At 41.2% G+C, this 21,555-nt stretch overlaps 1 protein-coding gene across 1 annotated transcript in view; it reads left to right on the top strand.

Moving 5' to 3' along the window:
* LOC120066539 (membrane-associated guanylate kinase, WW and PDZ domain-containing protein 2-like) overlaps window positions 1-21,555 on the top strand; it is a 387,095-nt gene that overhangs the window by 234,577 nt on the left and 130,963 nt on the right. Inside the window, exons 10-11 of the mRNA XM_039017962.1 lie at window positions 17,047-17,564; window positions 17,757-17,928. Of these exons, the coding sequence (XP_038873890.1) occupies window positions 17,047-17,564; window positions 17,757-17,928 (690 nt within the window). The remainder of the gene's footprint in view (window positions 1-17,046; window positions 17,565-17,756; window positions 17,929-21,555) is intronic.

Raw genomic sequence — 21,555 nt, 5'->3', positions numbered from 1 at the left:
AAAACCTTGGTTTTGTTGGTGCGTTTTGTTCAGTAATCCATTGGCACAAAGCGCGGTCACAGCAGGCAGACAAAAAATCTAAAAAGTACCATAAAAGTTCGTCGAAACATGTCAAACGATGTTTAAAATCAAGCCTCGGGTGGTTTTTGTCATAAATAATCGATCATATTTCAACCAGATAATATCTCCATTAATAGAAAAGGAAAAACAAGAAAGGCGCACTCCCGGTCACGTGCAGGAAACATCTCTGGAAATGTCCACTGTCCTCTCATTGAAAGTGGTGTTTCTCCCTAATTTTTCAGAGTAAAAGCCTGAAACAATGCCTAAAGACTGGTCACATGTAGTGGAAGCCATAGGGATCGTGAATTGGGTCATAAGTCTTTGTATGGTGGATAGGCTTTCAATGGAAAAACAGCCATTTCAAACTAATAGCATTTCCTGGATGGATTTTCCTCAGTTTTTAGAAGTGCCCATCCAAGAAGGCTCAAGGTCATTGGCAACCGATAAAATTACATCAAATCACATTATATCTACCGTAGCTTTGATTGTGGACTGGAAACTCTGAACTGGGTAATCTCAGACTTTAGTGAGACCAAGGCCCTTCTCCCCTGATTGCTCAGTTTGGCCGGGCAGCCAGCTCTAGGAAGAGTCTTGGTGGTTCCAAACTTCTTCCATTTAGGAATGATGGGGCCACATTTGTAGCATTGGACCTTCAATGCTACATAAATGTGTTGGTACCCTTCCCCAGATCTGTGCCTCGACACAAACCTGTCTCGAATCTCTACGGACAATTCCTTTGACCTAGTGGCTTAGTTTTTGCTCTGACATGCACTGTCAACTGTGGGACCTTATATAGACAGGTTTGTGCCTTTCCAAGTCATGTCCAATCAATTGAATTGACAAGAGATGGACTCTAATCAAGTTGTAGAAACATCTCAAGGATGATCAATGGAAACAGGATGCACCTGAGCTCAATTTCGAGTCTCATAGCAAAGGGTCTGAATACTTATATAAATAAAGGTATTTCTGTTTTTACTTTTTTTAACATTTGCTAAAATAAAAAAACAAATTTTTGCTTTGTCATGAGGTATTGTGTGTAGATTGATGAGAAACATGTTTAATTTAATCCATTTTAGAATAAGGCTGTAATGTAACAAAATGTGGAAAAGGTCAAGGGATCTGAATACTTTACGAATGCACTGTATAGGCCTATAGGCTTGGCTACATGAGGTGTGTGAGTATGATTCGAAAAAGTCGCCAAAAAAAGGAATTGTTTATTGCCTTATGCTGGGCATCATTCACAAGTGATAATATATAGTTCACAAGTGACAGGCTAATATTGTCACCCATCAGAATATTATTGATTTAATCTTGTCTTTACAAACACTAAATCATGTGTGACATTTATTTTGATTTAGAATTAACCCATTATCATGCACCTGTCTCGAAACAGGGATAGGGGAAAAATAAGTCATCAGTGCACTTAAATAGCGAATCGGGGACGCTTTTTCCGTGGTTCATTTTCACATTTTGACAGACACACTAAGCTGCTAGCCATCAAGCTAACAAAGTTGGTACCAGATGAGTTTTGCAATGGAGCCCTCTGTCTGGAGAAATAAATGAACGGCTACAACGCTGCAGGAGCTGTATCTACTAAACTTTGTTTCACGACAAACCGGAGTTCCATTGCAAGGATTATAGGCTTGAGGTGGCTTCCTTGATCGCGCAGGTCGCCAGCCTACATAAGAAACTGGGGAAAACGCAGAGTAGAATGTTTAAATTTTCTACGCCGGTGGCTGGACGCATTTCTGCCTTGTCTGTCGTTATCTGACTGGCCGATTTTGCACAGAGCTCCCCCATCTGATAGTGGAGTCGAAGGAGCACAGAAAGAGGAGCAAAGCAATCAACGTTGGTCTCATGCCACGAGCCATGAAAGCCGAAGACAGCGGCCTTCCGCAAAGCAGTCTACACTCCCAACGAGAAACCCATAGAGGATACAAACTAATAGTTTCACAGTCCTGGAGCCTGATGCACCTTAGGTCACTGGGGGTTCCTGTGTCTGCAGCCGCAGTGCCTACTTCTACAATTTTGAAGTTGACATCGGCAATCTTCTGTCCCTGCTCTGGATCGAGCGGGGCTTCTCCATCTGTCAGATGCCTGTGCCAGGAGCAACGGGCTCAAGTTATCCTGCCTCTCGCCCGTCCATAAAGGGTTCTCCGAATCTTGATTTTGGGCAGCTCCATAGTAAGAAATATTACCGTTCCTGGTGCAAAAACAATGTCCTATCCCGGAGCTTGAGTAAATTACATTACTAATCTGCACCCAAATGTACTATGTCAAGACATGGAAATCAATTATATCTTAGTCCATATGGGTTTTAATTACATTTTGAAGGCCAGCTCTAAAAGGTTGAAACTGGATTTTAAAGAGCTGATTGACTCTAGACACTAACAAAATACCCATCATATCTGGCCAAGTGCCCCCTCTGAATCGTGGCATTGAACACTAGCAGGATTCTCTTTACAACTGGCTACGTGATTAATGCAGCTCAATGGGTGTAACTTTTGTTGACAATTTTGGTTCCTTTTGGAAACAAAACATGTTTTAGGAGGATGGGATCCACCCAAATCATTTGGGTTTCCTGGACCCTTTCACAGCATTAAGGCTGCATTGAGACAATGACTTATCAATGACCCAAGCCCAGCTCAGCTAATCCCTACCATTGTGATGCAGAGTTGTCATAATGCTTCAGCAAATGTACACCAGGGGGGTTGATAGACACAATGTAAGTAACCTAATTTATGTCCCTGTAGCTGCCCTGAATGCCTCTGCTGATCCTACAGCTATTGTATGTGCCTATGACCCAGATGTATACTGTTAACACTGAGGCGGTATACCCCAGGAGGAAGTCCACTGTGTGCAGCTCACCCTGCACTAACATAAATAACATGAGCATATCTACTTATGCTAAGCTTCCCAATAAGCAATGAAAACAAGTAAGCATCCCAGAAGAAAAGTGCTCAAAATATCACACATTAACATATGCAGCTTAAGAAAAAAGGTAAGATGAAATCAAGAATATGCTTGTAACAGATGACATTCATATTCTGAAACTTACTTCGATAATACCGTTGATCAAGTGGTAGCAATACAAGGTTATAACATTTTCAGAAAACAAATGGTGTTGCTGTTTATTTTCAGAAAAACATCCCTGTAAAGATGAGGATCTCATGTTCAGTAATGTTGAAGTAGTATGGCTACAGGTTCATCTGCCTCACCTAAAGCCCATTCTGGTGGGAAGCTGCTATAAACCACCAAGTGCGAACAGTCATTGTGTGACGTGTGAAAGCTTGATAGTGTATGTGATAGTTACGAATCCCTTTGGCCCTGCAGTCTAGGGGGGATGGAAACGAGACCCGTAACATAACTCATGCAAATTATAACAGTGAAAAGGAACAGTGAGAAGAAAAACCACAGACAAATTAAATGTACTGTCAAACACTCAGGGTTTATTGTTTAAACACACAGTAATGGGGGGGGGGGGGTGCTGAGCTGGACCCAAGGAAATAAAATAATAAGTGTCCAAAAACACCCCTAAGCTAGTCTACCTGCTTCAACAGCTAGCTCGCTAACCAATAAAATACAGTAGGTGGTCCGCCCAGTTCTAACTAATGTTCTTTAGACAATATTTACCTACGGGTAGTGTATGCCCATGGGCGACTTGTCTTGGTACCCCCTTTTCCCACCATCAAACAAACACCATAACAAAACAATACTCACAGGATAACAGACAAAGTGCCATGTAGTTGCAAAAACAAAAGAGAGATCTCCAGAGAGAACTGATTGGGATACTTTTAAACCAAGGGAAAGGGGATGTGATTGGGTAAGGGAAAAGGAGCAGGTGTGTCTTCTGATTAGCGACTGATTGGTGACTGATTGGTGACTGATTGGCGGCAGCTGTGAATAGGGCAGAAGGAAAGAAAATACACACACAGGATACCTGTATCCGTAACAGATATAAACAGAGAGATATATCTCCTGGGTGATTTAAATATTGACTGGCTTTCACCAAGCTGACCACTGAAGAAAAGCTTCAAACTGTAACCAGTCAGTCAACCAACCAGGATAGTTACAAACAGCACAGGAATGAAATCATCAACATGTATTGATCACATCTTTACTAATGCTGCAGAAATTAGCTTGAAAGCAGAAACCAGATCCATCAGATGTAATGATCACAATATAGTAGCCATATCGAGGTAAACCAATATTCCAGAGGCTGGGCCTACTATAGTGTATAAGAGGTCATACAATATGTTTTGTAGTGATTCCTATGTTCTTGATGTAAAGAATATATGTTGGTCCGTAGTGTGTAATAAGGAGCAAACATACGGGGCACTTGACACATTTATGAAATTGCTTATTCCAGTTACTAATAAGCATGCACCCATTAAGAAAATGACTGATTTGATGAGGAATTAAAAAAATTGTATGGTGGAGAGGGATGAGACAAAAGGAATGGCAAATAAGTCTGGTTGCGCAATCGATTGGCAAACATATTGAAAATTGAGAAATCATGTGACTAATCCTAATGAAAATATTAAGAAACTACAGTATGAAACAAAGATAAATGACAAAGAATGAGAGTAAAAAGCTTTGGAGCACCTTAAATCAAAATTTGTAAAAACTCACCTCCATCATTCATTGAATCAGATAGCTCATTCATCACAAAACCCACTGATAACTACTTTCATGATTTTTTTCATTAGCAAGATTAGAAAACTTGACATGCCAGCAACAAACGCTGACATTACACATCAAATTATATATATGACCATATTATGAAAGACAAGCACTGTAATTTTGAATTCCGTAAAGTGAGCGTGGAGGAGGTGAAATACTTGTTGTCTATCAACAATGACAAACCACCGAGGTCTGACAACTTGGATGGAAAATTACAGAGGATAATAGCGGACAATATTGCCACTCCTATTTGCCATATTTTCAATTTAAGCCTACTATAAAGTGTGTGCCCCCAGGCTTGGTGTGAAGCAAAAGTCATTCCGCTACCTAAGAATAGTAAAGCCACCTTTACTGGCTAAAATATATATATTTAACCTCTATTTAACCCTGCCAAACCCTCCACTAACCCGGAAGATGCTGGGCTAATTGTGCGCCGCCCTATGGGACTCCCGATCAAGGCCGGTTGTGATACAGCCCGGGAAAGAACCTGGTTCTGTAGTGACGTCTCTAGCACTGTGACACTTGGGAGACCATAATAGCCGACCAATCAGCCTGTTACCAACCCTCAGTAAACTTTTGAAAAAAATGGTGTTGGACCAGATAGAATGCAATTTTAACATAAACAAATTGACAACAAACTTTCACCTTTCTTATAGGGAAGAACATTCAACAAGCACAGCACTTACACAAATGACTGATCATTGGCTGAGAGAAATCGATGATAAAATTATTGTGGGGGCTGTTTTCTTATACTTTCAGTGTGGCTTTTGACATTATCGACCATAGTGTGCTGCTGGAAAAACATGTGTTATGGCTTTACACCCCCTGCTATATTGTGGATAAAGAGTTACCTGTCTACCAGAACACAGAGGGTGTTCTTTAATGTAAGCCTCTCCAACATAATCCAGGTAGTATCAGAAATTTCAAAACTTTGAGTAAAGCCAGTGTGTCTATGTATGACTCAACACTATACATGTCAGCTACTCCAGCGACTGAAATGACTGCAACACTTAACAAAGAGCTGCAGCTATTTTCAGAGTGGGTGGCAAGGAATAAGTTAGTTCTAAATATTTCTAAATCTAAAAGCATTGTATTTGGGACAAAACATTCACTAAACCCTAAACCTCAACGAAATCCTGTAATAAATCATGTGGAAATTGAGCAAGTTGAGATGACTAAACTGCTTGGAGTAACCCTGGATTGTAAAATGTCATGGTCAAAACCTATTCATACAGCAGTTGCTAAGATGGGGAGAAGTCTGTCCTACGGGCCCTATTTTTGTCGCACCTGGACTATTGTTCAGTCTTGTGATCAGGTGCCACAAAAAGGGACTTAGGAAAATGTCATTGCAAATGGCTCAGAATAGGGCAGCATGGCTGGCCCTTGGATGTACACAGAGAGCTAAAATTAATATGATGCATGTCAATCTCTCTTGGCTCAAAATGGAGCAGAGATTGACTTCATCACCACTTGTATTTATGTGAGGTATTGACATGATGAATGCACATAGCTGTCTGTTTGAACTTCTGGCGCACAGCTCTGACACCCATGCAAACCCCACAAGACATGCCACAAGAGGTCTCTTCACTGTCCCCTAGTCCAGAACAGACTATGGGAGGCACACAGTACTACAGAGAGCCATGACTACATGGAACTCTATTCCACATCAAGTAACTGATGCAAGCAGTAAATTTAGATTTAAAAAACAGATACAAATACACCTTATGGAACAGCGGGGACTATGAAGCAACACAAACATAGGCACAGACACATGCATACACACACACACACACACACACACACACACACGATAATATATGCACTATACACACATGTACACATGGATGTTGTACTGTAGATATGTGGTAATGGTGGAGTAGGCGCCTGAGGTTACACAGTGTGTTGTGGGATCTGTGATTGTATTGTAATGTTTTTAAAATTGTATAAACTGACTTAATTTTGCTGGACCCCAGGAAAAGGGATCCATAATAAATACAAATACATGCAAGCCAGATAGGCTATTATACTGTTGTAAATGTTTTTAAAACTTATTCAGGATCGATGTCCCTTCCACGGGACGGTTGAACTAACGTAGGCTAATGCGATTAGCATGATGTTGTAAGTAACAAGAAAATGTCCCAGGACATAGACATATCTGATATTGGCAAAAAGCTTAAATCCTTGTTAATATAACTGCACTGTCCAATTTACAGTAGCTAATACAATGAAAGAATACCATGATATTGTTTGAGGAGAGTGCACAATTTTCTTGGAAACAATTATTGGTACCATTTGAATGGAAACACTTTGAAGTTTGTGGAAATGTGAAAGGAATGTAGTATAATATAACACATTAGATCTGGTAAAAGATAATACAAAGAAAAAAACAACAGCTTTTTGTATTATCATCTTTGAAATGCAAAAGAAAGGGCATAATATACACTGCTCAAAAGAATTAAGGGAACACTTAAACAACACAATGTAACTCCAAGTCAATCACACTTCTGTGAAATCAAACTGTCCACTTAGGAAGCAACACTGATTGACAATAAATTTCACATGCTGTTGTGCAAATGGAATAGACAAAAGGTGGAAATTATAGGCAATTAGCAAGACACCCCCAAAAAAGGAGTGATTCTGCAGGTGGTGACCACAGACCACTTCTCAGTTCCTATGCTTCCTGGCTGATGTTTTGGTCACTTTTGAATGCTGGCGGTGCTCTCACTCTAGTGGTAGCATGAGACGGAGTCTACAACCCACACAAGTGGCTCAGGTAGTGCAGTTCATCCAGGATGGCACATCAATGCGAGCTGTGGCAAAAAGGTTTGCTGTGTCTGTCAGCGTAGTGTCCAGAGCATGGAGGCGCTACCAGGAGACAGGCCAGTACATCAGGAGACGTGGAGGAGGCCGTAGGAGGGCAACAACCCAGCAGCAGGACCGCTACCTCCGCCTTTGTGCAAGGAGGTGCACTGCCAGCGCCCTGCAAAATGACCTCCAGCAGGCCACAAATGTGGAGGTCATTTTGCAGGGCGCTGGCAGTGCACCTCCTTGCACAAAGGCGGATGTAGCGGTCCTGCTGCTGGGTTGTTGCCCTCCTACGGCCTCCTCCACGTCTCCTGATGTACTGGCCTGTCTCCTGGTAGCGCCTCCATGCTCTGGACACTACGCTGACAGACACAGCAAACCTTTTTGCCACAGCTCGCATTGATGTGCCATCCTGGATGAACTGCACTACCTGAGCCACTTGTGTGGGTTGTAGACTCCGTCTCATGCTACCACTAGAGTGAGAGCACCGCCAGCATTCAAAAGTGACCAAAACATCAGCCAGGAAGCATAGGAACTGAGAAGTGGTCTGTGGTCACCACCTGCAGAATCACTCCTTTTTTGGGGGTGTCTTGCTAATTGCCTATAATTTCCACCTTTTGTCTATTCCATTTGCACAACAGCATGTGAAATTTATTGTCAATCAGTGTTGCTTCCTAAGTGGACAGTTTGATTTCACAGAAGTGTGATTGACTTGGAGTTACATTGTGTTGTTTAAGTGTTCCCTTTATTTTTTTGAGCAGTGTATTATTCCAGCCCATGTGCAATTTAGATTTTGGCCTCTAGATGGCAGCAATGTATGTGCAAAGTTTTAGACTGATGCAATGAACCATTGTATTTCTGTTCAAAATGTTGTATCAAGACTGCCCAAATGTGCCTGATTTGTTTATTAATAACTTTTCATGTTCAAAACTGTGCACTCTCCTCAAACAATGGTATGGTATTCTTTCAGTCTAATAGCTACTGTAAATTGGACAGTGCAGTTAGATAAACAATACTTTAACCTCTCTGCGCTACGGATCATTTTCCTAAACAACCGCTGAATTGCAGGGCGCAAAATATTACTACAAATATTTAGAATCATACAATCACAAGTGAAATATACCAAAACACAGCTTACTTTGTTGTTAACTTCTTATGGCTGCAGGGGGCGTATTGAGTAGCCAGATAAAATGTGCTCATTTCAAACGGCCTCGTATTCAATTCTTGCTCGTACAATATGGATATTATTGTTACTATTGGATAGAAAACAGTCTCTAGTTTCTAAAAGCGTTGGAATTATTTCTCTGAGTGACACAGATCTCCTTTGGCAGCACTTTCCCTGACCAGGAAGTAGAATGTCAGAAATATATGCTCTCTTCAACAGGATGCCTATAAATGGTGGTGACACGTGGGAGTGTACTTAGACTCCATACGCCTGCCTCTGGGTGTCAAGATGATGTGAGAGGAGAAATTTTCTGTTCATCTTGTTCCTGGGTGTAGGGGGAACTATTTCTTTGGCGTGACCATCCACTTCCGGTTCTTCTAAGCGCGAGACAAGCAAGTCGCATTTGCTGCTGTGTGAGGCGACGACACTCCCCGGCTCGGATTTTTTTGGATACATCTGAACATATCATCGTAATGTATGTTTTTTCAATATAGTTTAATCAGATTATTGAATTTTTTTCGGGAGTTTTACCGTGTTCCGTCGTCTGACTGTGTTTACGTCTGAGAGATTTGGGACACTCGGATACTGGAAATGGTAAATGAAGAGGGATATTTGCCATTCTGAATCCAAACAACGACTCATCTGGACAGAGGACCCCCTTTTCAACATTCTGATGAAAGATCAGCAAAAGTAAGACACATTTTATGATGTTATTTCATATATCTGTCGTGCATGTGAACGTGCCGTGGGCGCCCAAGTGTTTCTCTCTTTTGTGGCTACGCTAATATAGCGATACATTTTGTTTTCGCTGTAAAACATTTAATAAATCGGAAATATTGTTTGGAATCACAAGTTGCCTATCTTTCAATTGCTGCAAACTATATATTTTTCGGAAATGTTTTATGATGAGTAATTAGCTATTTGACGTTGGTGTCTGTAAATATTATGGCTGCTTTCGGTGCACTTTCTGATTGTAGCTGAAATGTAAAATATGATTTATACCTGAAATATGCAAATTTTTGGAAAAAAAATATGCTATACAATAAATATGTTATCAGACTGTCATCTGATGAATTTGTTTCTTGGTTAGTGGCTATTTATAGCTTTATTTGGTCGACCTAGGTGTCTGGCTAGACTGCAAACTCTCCTTCCAGACTCATATCAAACATCTCCAATCCAAAATCAAATCTAGAGTCGGCTTTCTATTCCGCAACAAAGCCTCCTTCACTCACGCCGCCAAACTTACCCTAGTAAAACTGACTATCCTACCGATCCTCGACTTCGGCGATGTCATCTACAAAATAGCTTCCAATACTCTACTCAGCAAACTGGATGCAGTTTATCACAGTGCCATCCGTTTTGTTACTAAAGCACCTTATACGACCCACCACTGCGACCTGTATGCCCTAGTCGGCTGGCCCTCGCTACATGTTCGTCGTCAGACCCACTGGCTCCAGGTCATCTACAAGGCTATGCTAGGTAAAGTGCCGCCTTATCTCAGTTCACTGATCACGATGGCTACACCCACCCGTAGCACGCGCTCCAGCAGGTGTATCTCACTGATCATCCCTAAAGCCAAAACCTCATTTGGACGCCTTTCCTTCCAGTTCTCTGCTGCCTGCGACTGGAACGAATTGCAAAAATCTCTGAAGTTGGAGACTTTTATCTCCCTCAACAACTTTAAAAATCTGCTATCCGAGCAGCTAACCGATCGCTGCAGCTGTACATAGTCCATCTGTAAACTACCCACCCAATTTACCTACCTCACCCCCCATACTGCTTTTATTTATTTACTTTTCTGCTCTTTTGCACACCAGTATCTCTTCTTGCACATGATCATCTGATGATTTATCACTCCAGTGTTAATCTGCTAAATTGTAATTATTCGATTTATTGCCTACCTCATGCCTTTTGCACACATTGTATATAGATTCTCTTTTTTCTACCATGTTATTGACTTGTTTATTGTTTACTCCATGTGTAACTCTGTGTTGTTGTCTGTTCACACTGCTATGCTTTATCTTGGCCAGGTCGCAGTTGCAAATGAGAACTTGTTCTCAACTAGCCTACCTGGTTAAATAAAGGTGAAATAAAAAAATAAAAAAAAATAACAAATTTGTGATAGCACCTGATGGAGTAAGAAACTGATGGAGTTAGAAAAGTGGTGTTTTTTGCTAACGTGGTTAGCTAATAGATTTACATATTTTGTCTTCCCTGTAAAACATTTTAAAAATCGGACATGTTGGCTTGATTCACAAGATGTGCACCTTTCATATGCTGTATTGGACTTGTTAATGTGTGAAAGTTAAATATTTTAAAAAAATAGCTTTTGAATTTCGCGCCCTGCACTTTGAGCTGGATGTTGTCATAACTGTACCGGTGTCGGGCTGCAGCCCAAACAGGTTAATCCACCTATCGTGTCAGATTTTGAAAATATGCTTTACAGCGAAAGCAATCAAAACTTTTGTGAGTGTATCAATCAATGCTAGAACAGCTAGCCCCAAATTAGCATGGTCACGAAAGTCAGAAAAGCAATAAAATGAATCGCTTACCTTTGATAATCTTCGGATGTTTGCACTCACGAGACTCCCAGTTACACAATAAATGTTATTTTTGTTCGATAAATATTACTTTTATAACCCGAAAAACGCCATTTGGGTTGCGCGTTATGTTCAGAAAACTACAGCCTCGTTCCGTTCGACGAAAATTCCAAAAAGTATCCGTAATGTTCGTAGAAACATGTTAAATGTTTTTTATAACCAATCCTCAGGTTGTTTTTAACATACATAATCGATAATATTTAAACCGGACCGTAACCTATTCAATTAAAGAGAGAAAGAAAATGGAGAGCTACCCCTCTTGCACGCAGGAACTAATCAAAGGACACCTGACTAGTTTTGAAAAATCTTGCAAATTTTTCAAAATAAAAGCCTGAAACTATGTCTAAAGCCTGGTCACAGCCTGAGGAAGCCATTGGAAAAGAAATCTGGTTGATACCCCTTTAAATGGAAGAAAGACGAGCCAGGAAACACAGATTACATTTTCTTTTTAATCACTTCTGGGTTAGATTTTCTCAGGTTTTCGCCTGCAGAATCTGTTTTGTTATACTCACAGACAATATTTTGACAGTTTTGGAAACTTTGGAGTGTTTTCTATCCTAATCTGTAAATTATATGCATATTCTACGATCTGGACCTGAGAAATAGTCTGTTTACCTTAGGAACGTTATTTAAAAAATAAATAAATCTGACCCCTAGCGTCAAGAAGTTAAGCTTTCTGCCAATATCAGATATGTTTATGTCCTGGGAAATGTTCTTGTTACTTACAACCTCATGTTAATCGCATTAGCCTACATTAGCACAACCGTCCCGCAGGGGACACACCAATCCTGAAGAAGATTTATAATGTTAGGAAATTGAAGAAATAAATATAGTAGGCCTAGTCAATAGAAAGTTGATGGGATCCTCCTCTTTTTAATGGAGACCATCACTCTGTTTTCTCTTGCAATTGCATAGCCTATAGAAATGTTGCGCAACATGAGCTCATGGGCTCTCATGTTGTGTTTGATTAGATTTTCGATTACATTTGCAATGATGTCAGAGTGATTAGAGGGACAATAGAGTGCTGAGTACCAGGCAGTTAGCAAGTTTGGTAGGCTACTACTGACCATCAGGATGCATGGAGAAGCCTAATTACCGTGACTAAACGGTCACTTGGAATTTGACTGCCTTCCATGACTCGTGACCGCTGGTGTGGTGGTAATACGGTCACCGCAACAGCCCTACCCAGGACTCATCCATCAACAGTGTCTTCAGAAAGTATTCACTCCGCCTTTACTTTTTCCACATTTTGTTGTGGTACAGCCTGAATTAAAAAATGATTAAATTGAGATTTTGTATGACTGATCTGTTTACACACAATACCCCATAATGTCAAAGTGGAATTTTGTTTGTAGAACATTTTAGAAAGAACCTGCAAGTAAACATTTCGTTGGACGATGCATGCCATTTGTATACCGTACATACGACTAGTACAACTTGATTATCTGGCCTATTTGACCTGTGGCATTGCTGTGAGGGAAGTGTCCATTTGTATGTGTGGGGGTGTGGGTGGGTGGTTGTGTGTGTCGGTGCTCTCTGCTTCCACGGATATTTGAAAGATCCATTGGATTTACCAATACTTTCATCATGGACAAGATGCAAAGTATAGCTACAGCTTTCGAATATCAGTGTTGTCCTGAATACAGCTGCTGGTATCGACACAGCTCTGTCTTCTGTAGCTAAAGCCGTCTGGACTGGTTGAAGCCGAGTGGGAAGAATTATTTTGAAAGTGATTGTCTGCCGTGAATCATCATAATCCATACACAGGTAAGAGTGTACAAAGTTAAAATGCCAACATAGCTACATCTGCAAACATTATTGTCTCAACTCTATCGAAAGGTTGTTTTCATTGCTAGTTATTGTTAGCTATATACCTAGATAGCTAGCTAGCTAGACAGTTGCATACAGGTAACGTTATGGCTTGCTTCGTCCGGCAACAAGCCATCTATTACAGATGGATTGTTGGGTTATAGATTCCGAGGTCATTTTCTTGCATTTCCAACTATCTGGCTAGCTAGATGAATAACGTTTACATCTAGCCAGCAGGTAATTATGAAGCTAAATGTTTGCTAAATCTTGCTAGTTACCTTGTAGTGTCTGCTTTGCCATTGTTGGCTGGAAACAGGTTACGTGTGTACAGGTCATTTTAGTACAGCTGTAGCAGTCAACAGGCAATAACAAGGTATAGGACAATAATTACTTCATGTTTTAACCTATTTTTCTAGAATCTATCTTTCAGCATTAACCTGCCAACAGTACAAGGAGATAATCGAGAGTGAACAAGCAACACTTCAGGTATTTTCTTTGTACTTTGAGCTTTTTGCTTGAACTTGGGATCAATTCATGTTATTGCTGGTATGCAAGGTTTTACTGTATTGTCTATTATTGTCTGCTTTACTTCTTTACAGCTTCAATTGTCTGGAGCCTGGTGTTGTTGTGGCCAATGAGCTTTCACTCAGATGGATCCAGGTTTCAGCTGCTGTGCAATGTTGACGTCCTTCCTCCCAGAGATGCGAAAGCATCCCCCGGACTGTACACAACCCGGCAAACATATATTTTTGAGAAGATCAGGACTTTTTAAATAGAAAGGCCATGGATATTACATGGTAGGACAGAAATACAGTATGCACTCAGGATAGATTACTTTGTTCAAATCATAACATGACCTGAACCAACGATACTCAAAGGACATTATGAAATAGGCCTAGGTCTAAATAGTGTTTTTACTTTACGCGTTTGTATGTTATGTTTTTCCTAAGGCTACTACCTTTAGCAATATAAGTTAATAAAGTATTTTATTGTTGAAATATTTTCTTCGTTTTTTTTAGCACTTCCTCATGCTTTAGGACGTGGCCACTGTCATGTGTTCCCATGTGAATTCTTTGAGATATGAGTATGTCTACAATGCTAAATGGGCATAAGCAAAAAGCAGCACTGTAGCTGTTCAATCTGAATGTTTTTCTTTATTATATAACAATAGGCCATTTAAAACTGTTAATGGTTTGCCTACTGGTTTAAGTTAGTGAGATAATGTTCAGAGAATCCATTTTGGTAATTTGGTGAAAGTATTCCTTTTCTAAATATATGTTTTCCAGAAATGTGTAATAAATCAATTGTGAAAATCACAGCAAAATGTTTGAATGCCCTTTTGTCCTAAATGGGATTATGAATGTATCAACTTTTAAAGCAGCATTACTTCCCCATGTTCCCTCCAACTACAATTTTGAATCTCTGAATCTGTACTTTTATCGAATGTAAAAAACACCATTTTAAATTTTGGAACTTAATACTGAAAAGAGATGGTGGGTCACATATTTGGTTAATTGATCGCTGGCTCGACAAGTGGAAGAGGTAGCTAATTTATTTGTTTGCTCATCTATCACTGATCAGAGACATTTAGCATGCAATAATGTAGCCTGAATCAAGTATATTATATATCTATTGATAGAGCCTAGGCTATTTTCCTATCATCCCAATGAAACAAAAAATCCTGTCTCACACGCAAATTCCTAACTTTATTCTGTAATCCGTAGGTTGCATTATCAAAGCACATCTCAACTATGCATGTCAAAATATTGCTATAAAACATTTTTTAAACAAAGTTGGTGCACGTTAAGATACCTTGATATTTAAACAATTTCCTCTCTTCATCTCCTCGTTATTTTTTAAAATATATTTTTTATTCATGAGATGATCTGCCATCTGTATAGTTATCAACGTGATTATGACAACTAGGATATATTTTGTCGTTCATTGGATGTTATATAGCAAGCTTAGCAACTTTGCTCATTTGACTATAGTTTGACTGCCGTTACAAAGTTTGTATGATTCAACAATGCTATAGCTTACTCATGGTGTGCTCTGTGCATCATGAGTGCGTTCTGTGTTGAGATAGCCTACTGCTGAAATGCGCTGAAATAATAAATGGCCTGTTTCGCAATTCTCAACAATGTCCCTGGCAATCAAAACTACTCTGTCATTACCAAATATCAGTTTCACTTGATTGCGCAGCAATCATTTTATTTTGGTTGAACCCTGGCATAGTGACCATACTTCGGTTTTAAATGCTTTAAATGGGCACTTCCAGTTTTTGCGGTATTTCCGGGACTCTCAGGTTAAATATGAATTATTCCCAATATTGAAACTTGATAGATGTTTGGGAAAATATTCATCCCTGCTTATGTATCCCTATTATGCATTAGTCATATACACTAAGTGTACAAAACATTAAGAACACCGGCTCTTTCCATGACATAGACAGATAAGGTGAATACAGGGGAAAGCACTGATCTTATTATTGATGTCAGTTGTTTAATCCACTCCATCAGTGTAGCTGAAGATGATTGAGACATGGATTGTGTATGTGTGCCATTCAGAGGGTGAATAAGCAAGTGCTTTTGAACGGGGTATGGTAGTATGTGCCAGACGCACCGGTTTGTGTCAAGTACTGCAATGCTGATGGGTTTTTCTGCATTTTTTGGTGGGGGGCTCCCGAGTGACACAGCGGTCTAAGGCACTGCATCTCAGTGATAGAGGCATCACTACAGACCCTGGTTTGATTCCAGGCTGTATCACAACTAGCCGTGATTGGTAGTCCCATAGGGTGGCACACAATTTGCCCAGCGTTGTCTGGGTTTGGCCAGGGTAGGCCGTCATCATAAATAATAATTTGTTCTTAACTGACTTGCCAAGTTAAATTCATGCTCCACAGTTTCCTGTAGGTATCAACAATGGTCCACAATCCAAAGGACATCCAGCCAACTTGACAACTGTGGGAAGCATTGGCTTCAAAATGGGCCAGCATCCCAATGGAACACTTTTGACACCATGTAAAGTCCATTCCCTGAATTGAGATTGTTCTGAGAACACTCAGTGTATGGTTGTGATGTCACCCTGATTCTGACTTGATTTTTGACTGGAGAGGGGCCATAAGCTCAACATGGATCTCTTTTACATTATGGAAATGAAAGGAGTGTGTGTGTGTGTGTGTTCGTGTTCGTTAACCATGCCGAGGTTGGCATAGCTGTCACGTTCTGACCTTTATTTTCCTTTGGTTTTGTCTTTAGTTAGTATGGTCAGGGCGTGAGTTGGGGGGGGCAGTCTATGTTATGTGTTCTATGTTGAGGTTTGTCATTTGGCCTGATATGGTTCTCAATCAGAGGCAGGTGTTTTGCATTGTCTCTGATTGGGAACCATATTAAGGTAGCCTGTTTTCACTGTTGGTTTGTGGATGATTGTTCCTGTTTGTGTGTTCCTGTTTTTTTCTGTGTTCACTAGTTCGGGACTGTAGCTTCGTTGGTTTTTCGTCTGTTTATTGTTTTTGTTCATATTGAGAAGTATTCTAATAAATTATGGATACGCACCACTCTGCGCTTTGGTCCTCCTCTCCTTCTACCGATGAAAGACGTTACAATAGCAGTACCTTTGTAGTGTGATTGATGGGTGCCTGTACACTCTGACCCTACTGCGCACACACACACACACACACACACACACACACACACACACACACACACACACACATTTTACCCCTGGGTTTGTATGACATCCTCTCTGTCCAATCCCATCCAATCTCCCCGGCCTTGTTTTTTAAGGAACAAAGTAGGAAATGTTTAAAAAATTTAGCAAAAAAATATTACTAAATTAAATTCTTATTTAACGTCCTCCCTGATTCAGACCCTCTTCTTCCGTTTGATGACTACTGAACAAGATCTCTGCTTCCTCCCCCTTCAGGTGATGTCATAGTCTACATCAATGACATCTGTTGCCTGGGCACAACGCACGCCGACGTGGTCAAACTCTTCCAGTCTGTGCCCATCGGCCAGAGCGTCACCCTGGTCCTCTGCCGGGGATACCCCCTACCATTTGACCCCGAGGACTCTATTGGGGCATCCACCAGCGCCTCCCTGACCACCATGGGCCTGGAACACCGACCCCTGGTGGTGAATGGGCGCAGTAGCTACGACCCTTACCTGGAGTACCTCTCCCTGAGCTCCCATCTCCCTCCCCAGGCTCTAACACAGCCCGGGGCACCCCACCTTGATGGGTCCTCGCTACCTCCCACTACCGCCCGGTCTGCACAGGCCATGACACCGCACGACGATAACATCTCCATGGCATCGTCGGGGGCGACAGGGATTGCCGGGGGCGTGATCCAGGGGGCAGAACTGCTGACCGTAACCATTGTGAAGGGGGCGGAGGGGTTCGGATTCACCATCGCCGACAGCTCCACTGGGCAGTGTGTCAAACAGGTGGGGTGTTCCTCTCGTGCTACTCTCGTGTGGTGTTACTTTTGTGGGGTGTTACTCTCAGTATGTTGTAAATGTAGCCTTGTGTATTCTATTGATCTCTCTGTCCGCCTGTCTGTCCTTTCATCAGTCTGTCTGTCTGTCATCACTCCTACTTTTCCATCCTCATACCTGACTATGTTCTGTGTTGTACAGGTGTTGGAGCCGGGTGTGCAGGGCGGAGTGGGTCTGAGTGAAGGAGACCTAATCCTGGAGGTGAACCAGCAGGGTGTTGTGGGGGCAGGACATGGACGTGTGGTGGAGCTGCTAAAAGAGTGTTCTGTCGGAGCCGAGGCCACGCTACTCATACAGAGAGGAGGAGGGGCAGGTAAGTTTCTGTGTCTCTTAAATAGCCTTTCTCTGACTGTCTATATTACCCTTTTCACCAGGGGCGCAACTTTGGTTTTAGAAGTGGAGGGGACATATATTTACATACAGTACCAGTCAAAAATGTGGACACACCTACTCATTCCAGGGTTTTTCTTAATATTTACTATTTTCTACATTGTTGAATAATAGTGAAGATATCAAAACTATGAAATAACACATATGGAATCATGTAGTAACCAAAAAAGTGTTACGTTTAAGTTTACATTCAAACGGCTCTCCTGTGAAATAGTGACCTGCGACGTACGCCTAGCTTCCTGAAACAGTTCACATTTGTGGAATTTCTGTCCTTCTTAATGCGTTTGAGGCAATCAGTCCATATTATGGCAAGAACAGCTCAAATAAGCAAAGATAAACGACAGTCCATCATCACTTTAAGACATGAAGGTCAGTCAATCTGGAAAATTTCAAGAACTTTTAAAGTTTCTTCAAGTGCAGTCGTAAAAACCATCAAGCGCAATGATGTAACTGGCTCTCATGAGGACTGCCACAGGAAATGAAGACTCAGAGTTACCTCTGCATCAGAGGATAACATTAGAGTTACCAGCCTCATAAATTGCAGCGCAAATAAATGTTTCACAGAATTCAAGTGACAGACACATCTCAACATCAACTGTTCAGAGGAGAATCAGACGTTCATGGTCGAATTGCTGCAAAGAAACCACTACTAAAGGACACCAATAAGAAGAAGAGACTTGCTTGGGCCAAGAAACACGAGCAATGGACATTAGACAGGTTAAATCTGTCCTTTGCTCTGATGAGTCCAAGCACAGAGGAGGATGTGTGATGGTGTGGTGGGTGCTTTGCTGGTGACTGTCAGTGATTTATTTAGAATTCAAGGCAAACTTAACCAGCATGGCTACCACAGCATTCTGCAGCACTACTCCATTTAATGTGGTTTGCGCTTAGAGGGACTATCATTTGTTTTTCAACAGGACAACGACCCAACACGCCTCCAAGCTGTGTAAGGGCTATTTGACCAAGAAGGAGAGTGATGGAGTGCTGCATCAGATGACCTGGCCTCCACAATCACCCAACCTCAACCCAATTGAAATGGTTTGGGATGAGTTGGACCCCAGAGTGAAGGAAAAGCAGCCAACAAGTTCTCAGCATATGCGGGAACTCTTTCGAGACTGTTGGAAAAGCATTCCAGGTGAAGCTGGTCGAGAGAATGCCAAGAGTGTGCAAAGCTGTCATCAACGCAAAGGGTGGCCAGTTTGAAGAATCTTTTTTTTTTTTAATATATTTTGTTTAACACTTCTTTGGTTGCTACATGATTCCATATGTGTTATTTCATAGTTTTGATGTGTTCACTATTATTCTACAATGTAAGAAATTGTAAAAAATTAAGAAAAACCCTTGAATGAGTAGATGTGTCCAAACTTTTAACTGGTACAGTGTGTATATATATATATATATATATATACACACAGTACCAGTTTAAAGTTTGGACACACATATATATATATATATATATATATATATATATATATACAGTTGTTGTCTAAGGTTTACATACACTTAGGTTGGAGTCATTAAAACTTGTTTAAATGACTCCAACCTAAGTGTATGTAAACTTCCGACTTCAACTGTATATATATATTTTTATCCAGTCAGATATTCACTCCAAAAAGCCTACCTGACCACTCTGAGGTGTCCGCATGTTCCTAAAGCACACCGTTGCCATGGTTTGTTTCACATTCCAATGATAAAAGTGGGGGGGACAAAAATTCATTTCATAATGTGGGGTGGACATGTCCCCCGCCGTCCCCAGTGAAAGTTGTGCCCATGCTTTTCACACTACTGAGCTCAGCAGACTGGCTTGTTACGCATCCACCATAGTTTGTGGACCCGTGATGGAAAGGACAATGTGAGAAGAATGTGAAAATAGTATCTATATTTTTCTCTCTCTCTCTATCTTTTTGTTTTCACTAAGTAAGACGTATGTTCAAAGGCGAACGGTGGCTATAGGACCAGGCCTGCCTTCAGAGGGACCAAACATTTTCCAATATGTTTTATCAAACTCAAAAATAAAGAAATAACAGAAAACATAGCATCACTTAATGTGCCAGACACTATATCTTCTGTACTCGCACCATTCTACTTCTAGTGAAGGAGCAGCAATGCTTTTTGATGACATTATGAATTAATCATACAGGCCTGGCCACACTTCGGGCTGCCACACAGAACTGGCACGGACACACCATGTGACGCACAGCATAAAATACATAAAAACTGTTTACACAACCTATGGTAGCCAAACACCAATAGCGACAACAACAGTGTCACAAGGTGACAGGCTCGTGGTGCTGAAAGGACAGCGACCGTAATACCTGTGCACTCCATGGCATTGAAGGAGAACATGTTTTGGTCAAACACGTAGACAAGGTTGATAGACAGGCAACAGCAGTCACACACAGCATCAAATAATGTTAAAGAATAAGCAGCCCATTCACTCTAGTAGGCCTCATGAAATCATAACAATACAAAAAGCACAACCATTTTTCTTCCGAAAAATTCACAAACCAACTATTTTATCACGTTCATCACAATAACTGGTGATCTAAAGTTTAAAATGTAACAATGTTTCACAGTTATTATTTTCAAAGAGATAGCTAACCACAAACAAGCTGCAACAAAAACCACTGCCACTCACCAGATGAAGATCATTTGTAAATAAAGTTTAAAATAAGTTTGGAAGTTAATCTTGAAAAGGGTGATGCTAACAATTTAGCAACAACATCGACCTTGAAGTTAATAGCAGCTGCTGCAGCTGCCGTCATTGTCACACTACTGCAACACAGTTGATGCTTGATCAGAAAATGTGATCAGAGGCTCTGTATGGAGGGTGTGATGCAATTGCGGAGCCTCGGGAAACAAGCAGACGCCAAATTGAGCTCAATACCGAAAGACTGATAAGGAGCAAGATAGATACCATTCTGTATACTTCTGGCCCTTCTTAAGACACTGTGTTATTAACTTCTTTGGGCTGCAAGCCCGAAGCCGGGCACAATATGACAACAGCCGCTTCAAGTGCAGGGCGCGAAATTCAAAATATATTTTTTAGAAATATTTAACTTTCACACATTAACAAGTCCAATACAGCATATGAAAGATAAACATCTTGTGAATCCAGCCAACATGTCCGATTTTTAAAATGTAGCAGAGCAGACACATGCACATTTGTGGCCTGCTGGAGGTCATTTTGCAGGTCTCTGGCAGTGCTCCTCCTTGCACAAAGGCGGAGGTAGCGGTCCTGCTGCTGGGTTGTTGCCCTCCTACAGCCTCCTCCACGTCTCCTGATGTACTGGCCTGTCTCCTGGTAGCGCCTCCATGCTCTGGACACTACGCTGACAGACACAGCAAACCTTCTTGCCACAGCTCGCATTGATGTGCCATCCTGGATGAGCTGCACTACCTGAGCCACTTGTGTGGGTTGTAGACTCCGTCTCATGCTACCACTAGAGTGAGAGCACCGCCAGCATTCAAAAGTGACCAAAACATCATCCAGGAAGCATAGGAACTGAGAAGTGGTCTGTGGTCACCACCTGCAGAATCACTCCTTTAT

This window comes from Salvelinus namaycush, chromosome 21, assembly GCF_016432855.1.
Source record: "Salvelinus namaycush isolate Seneca chromosome 21, SaNama_1.0, whole genome shotgun sequence".
Lineage (NCBI taxonomy): Eukaryota > Metazoa > Chordata > Actinopteri > Salmoniformes > Salmonidae > Salvelinus > Salvelinus namaycush.
Note: the sequence above shows the minus strand (reverse complement) of the source record. Positions and strands in the feature narration are given on the sequence as shown.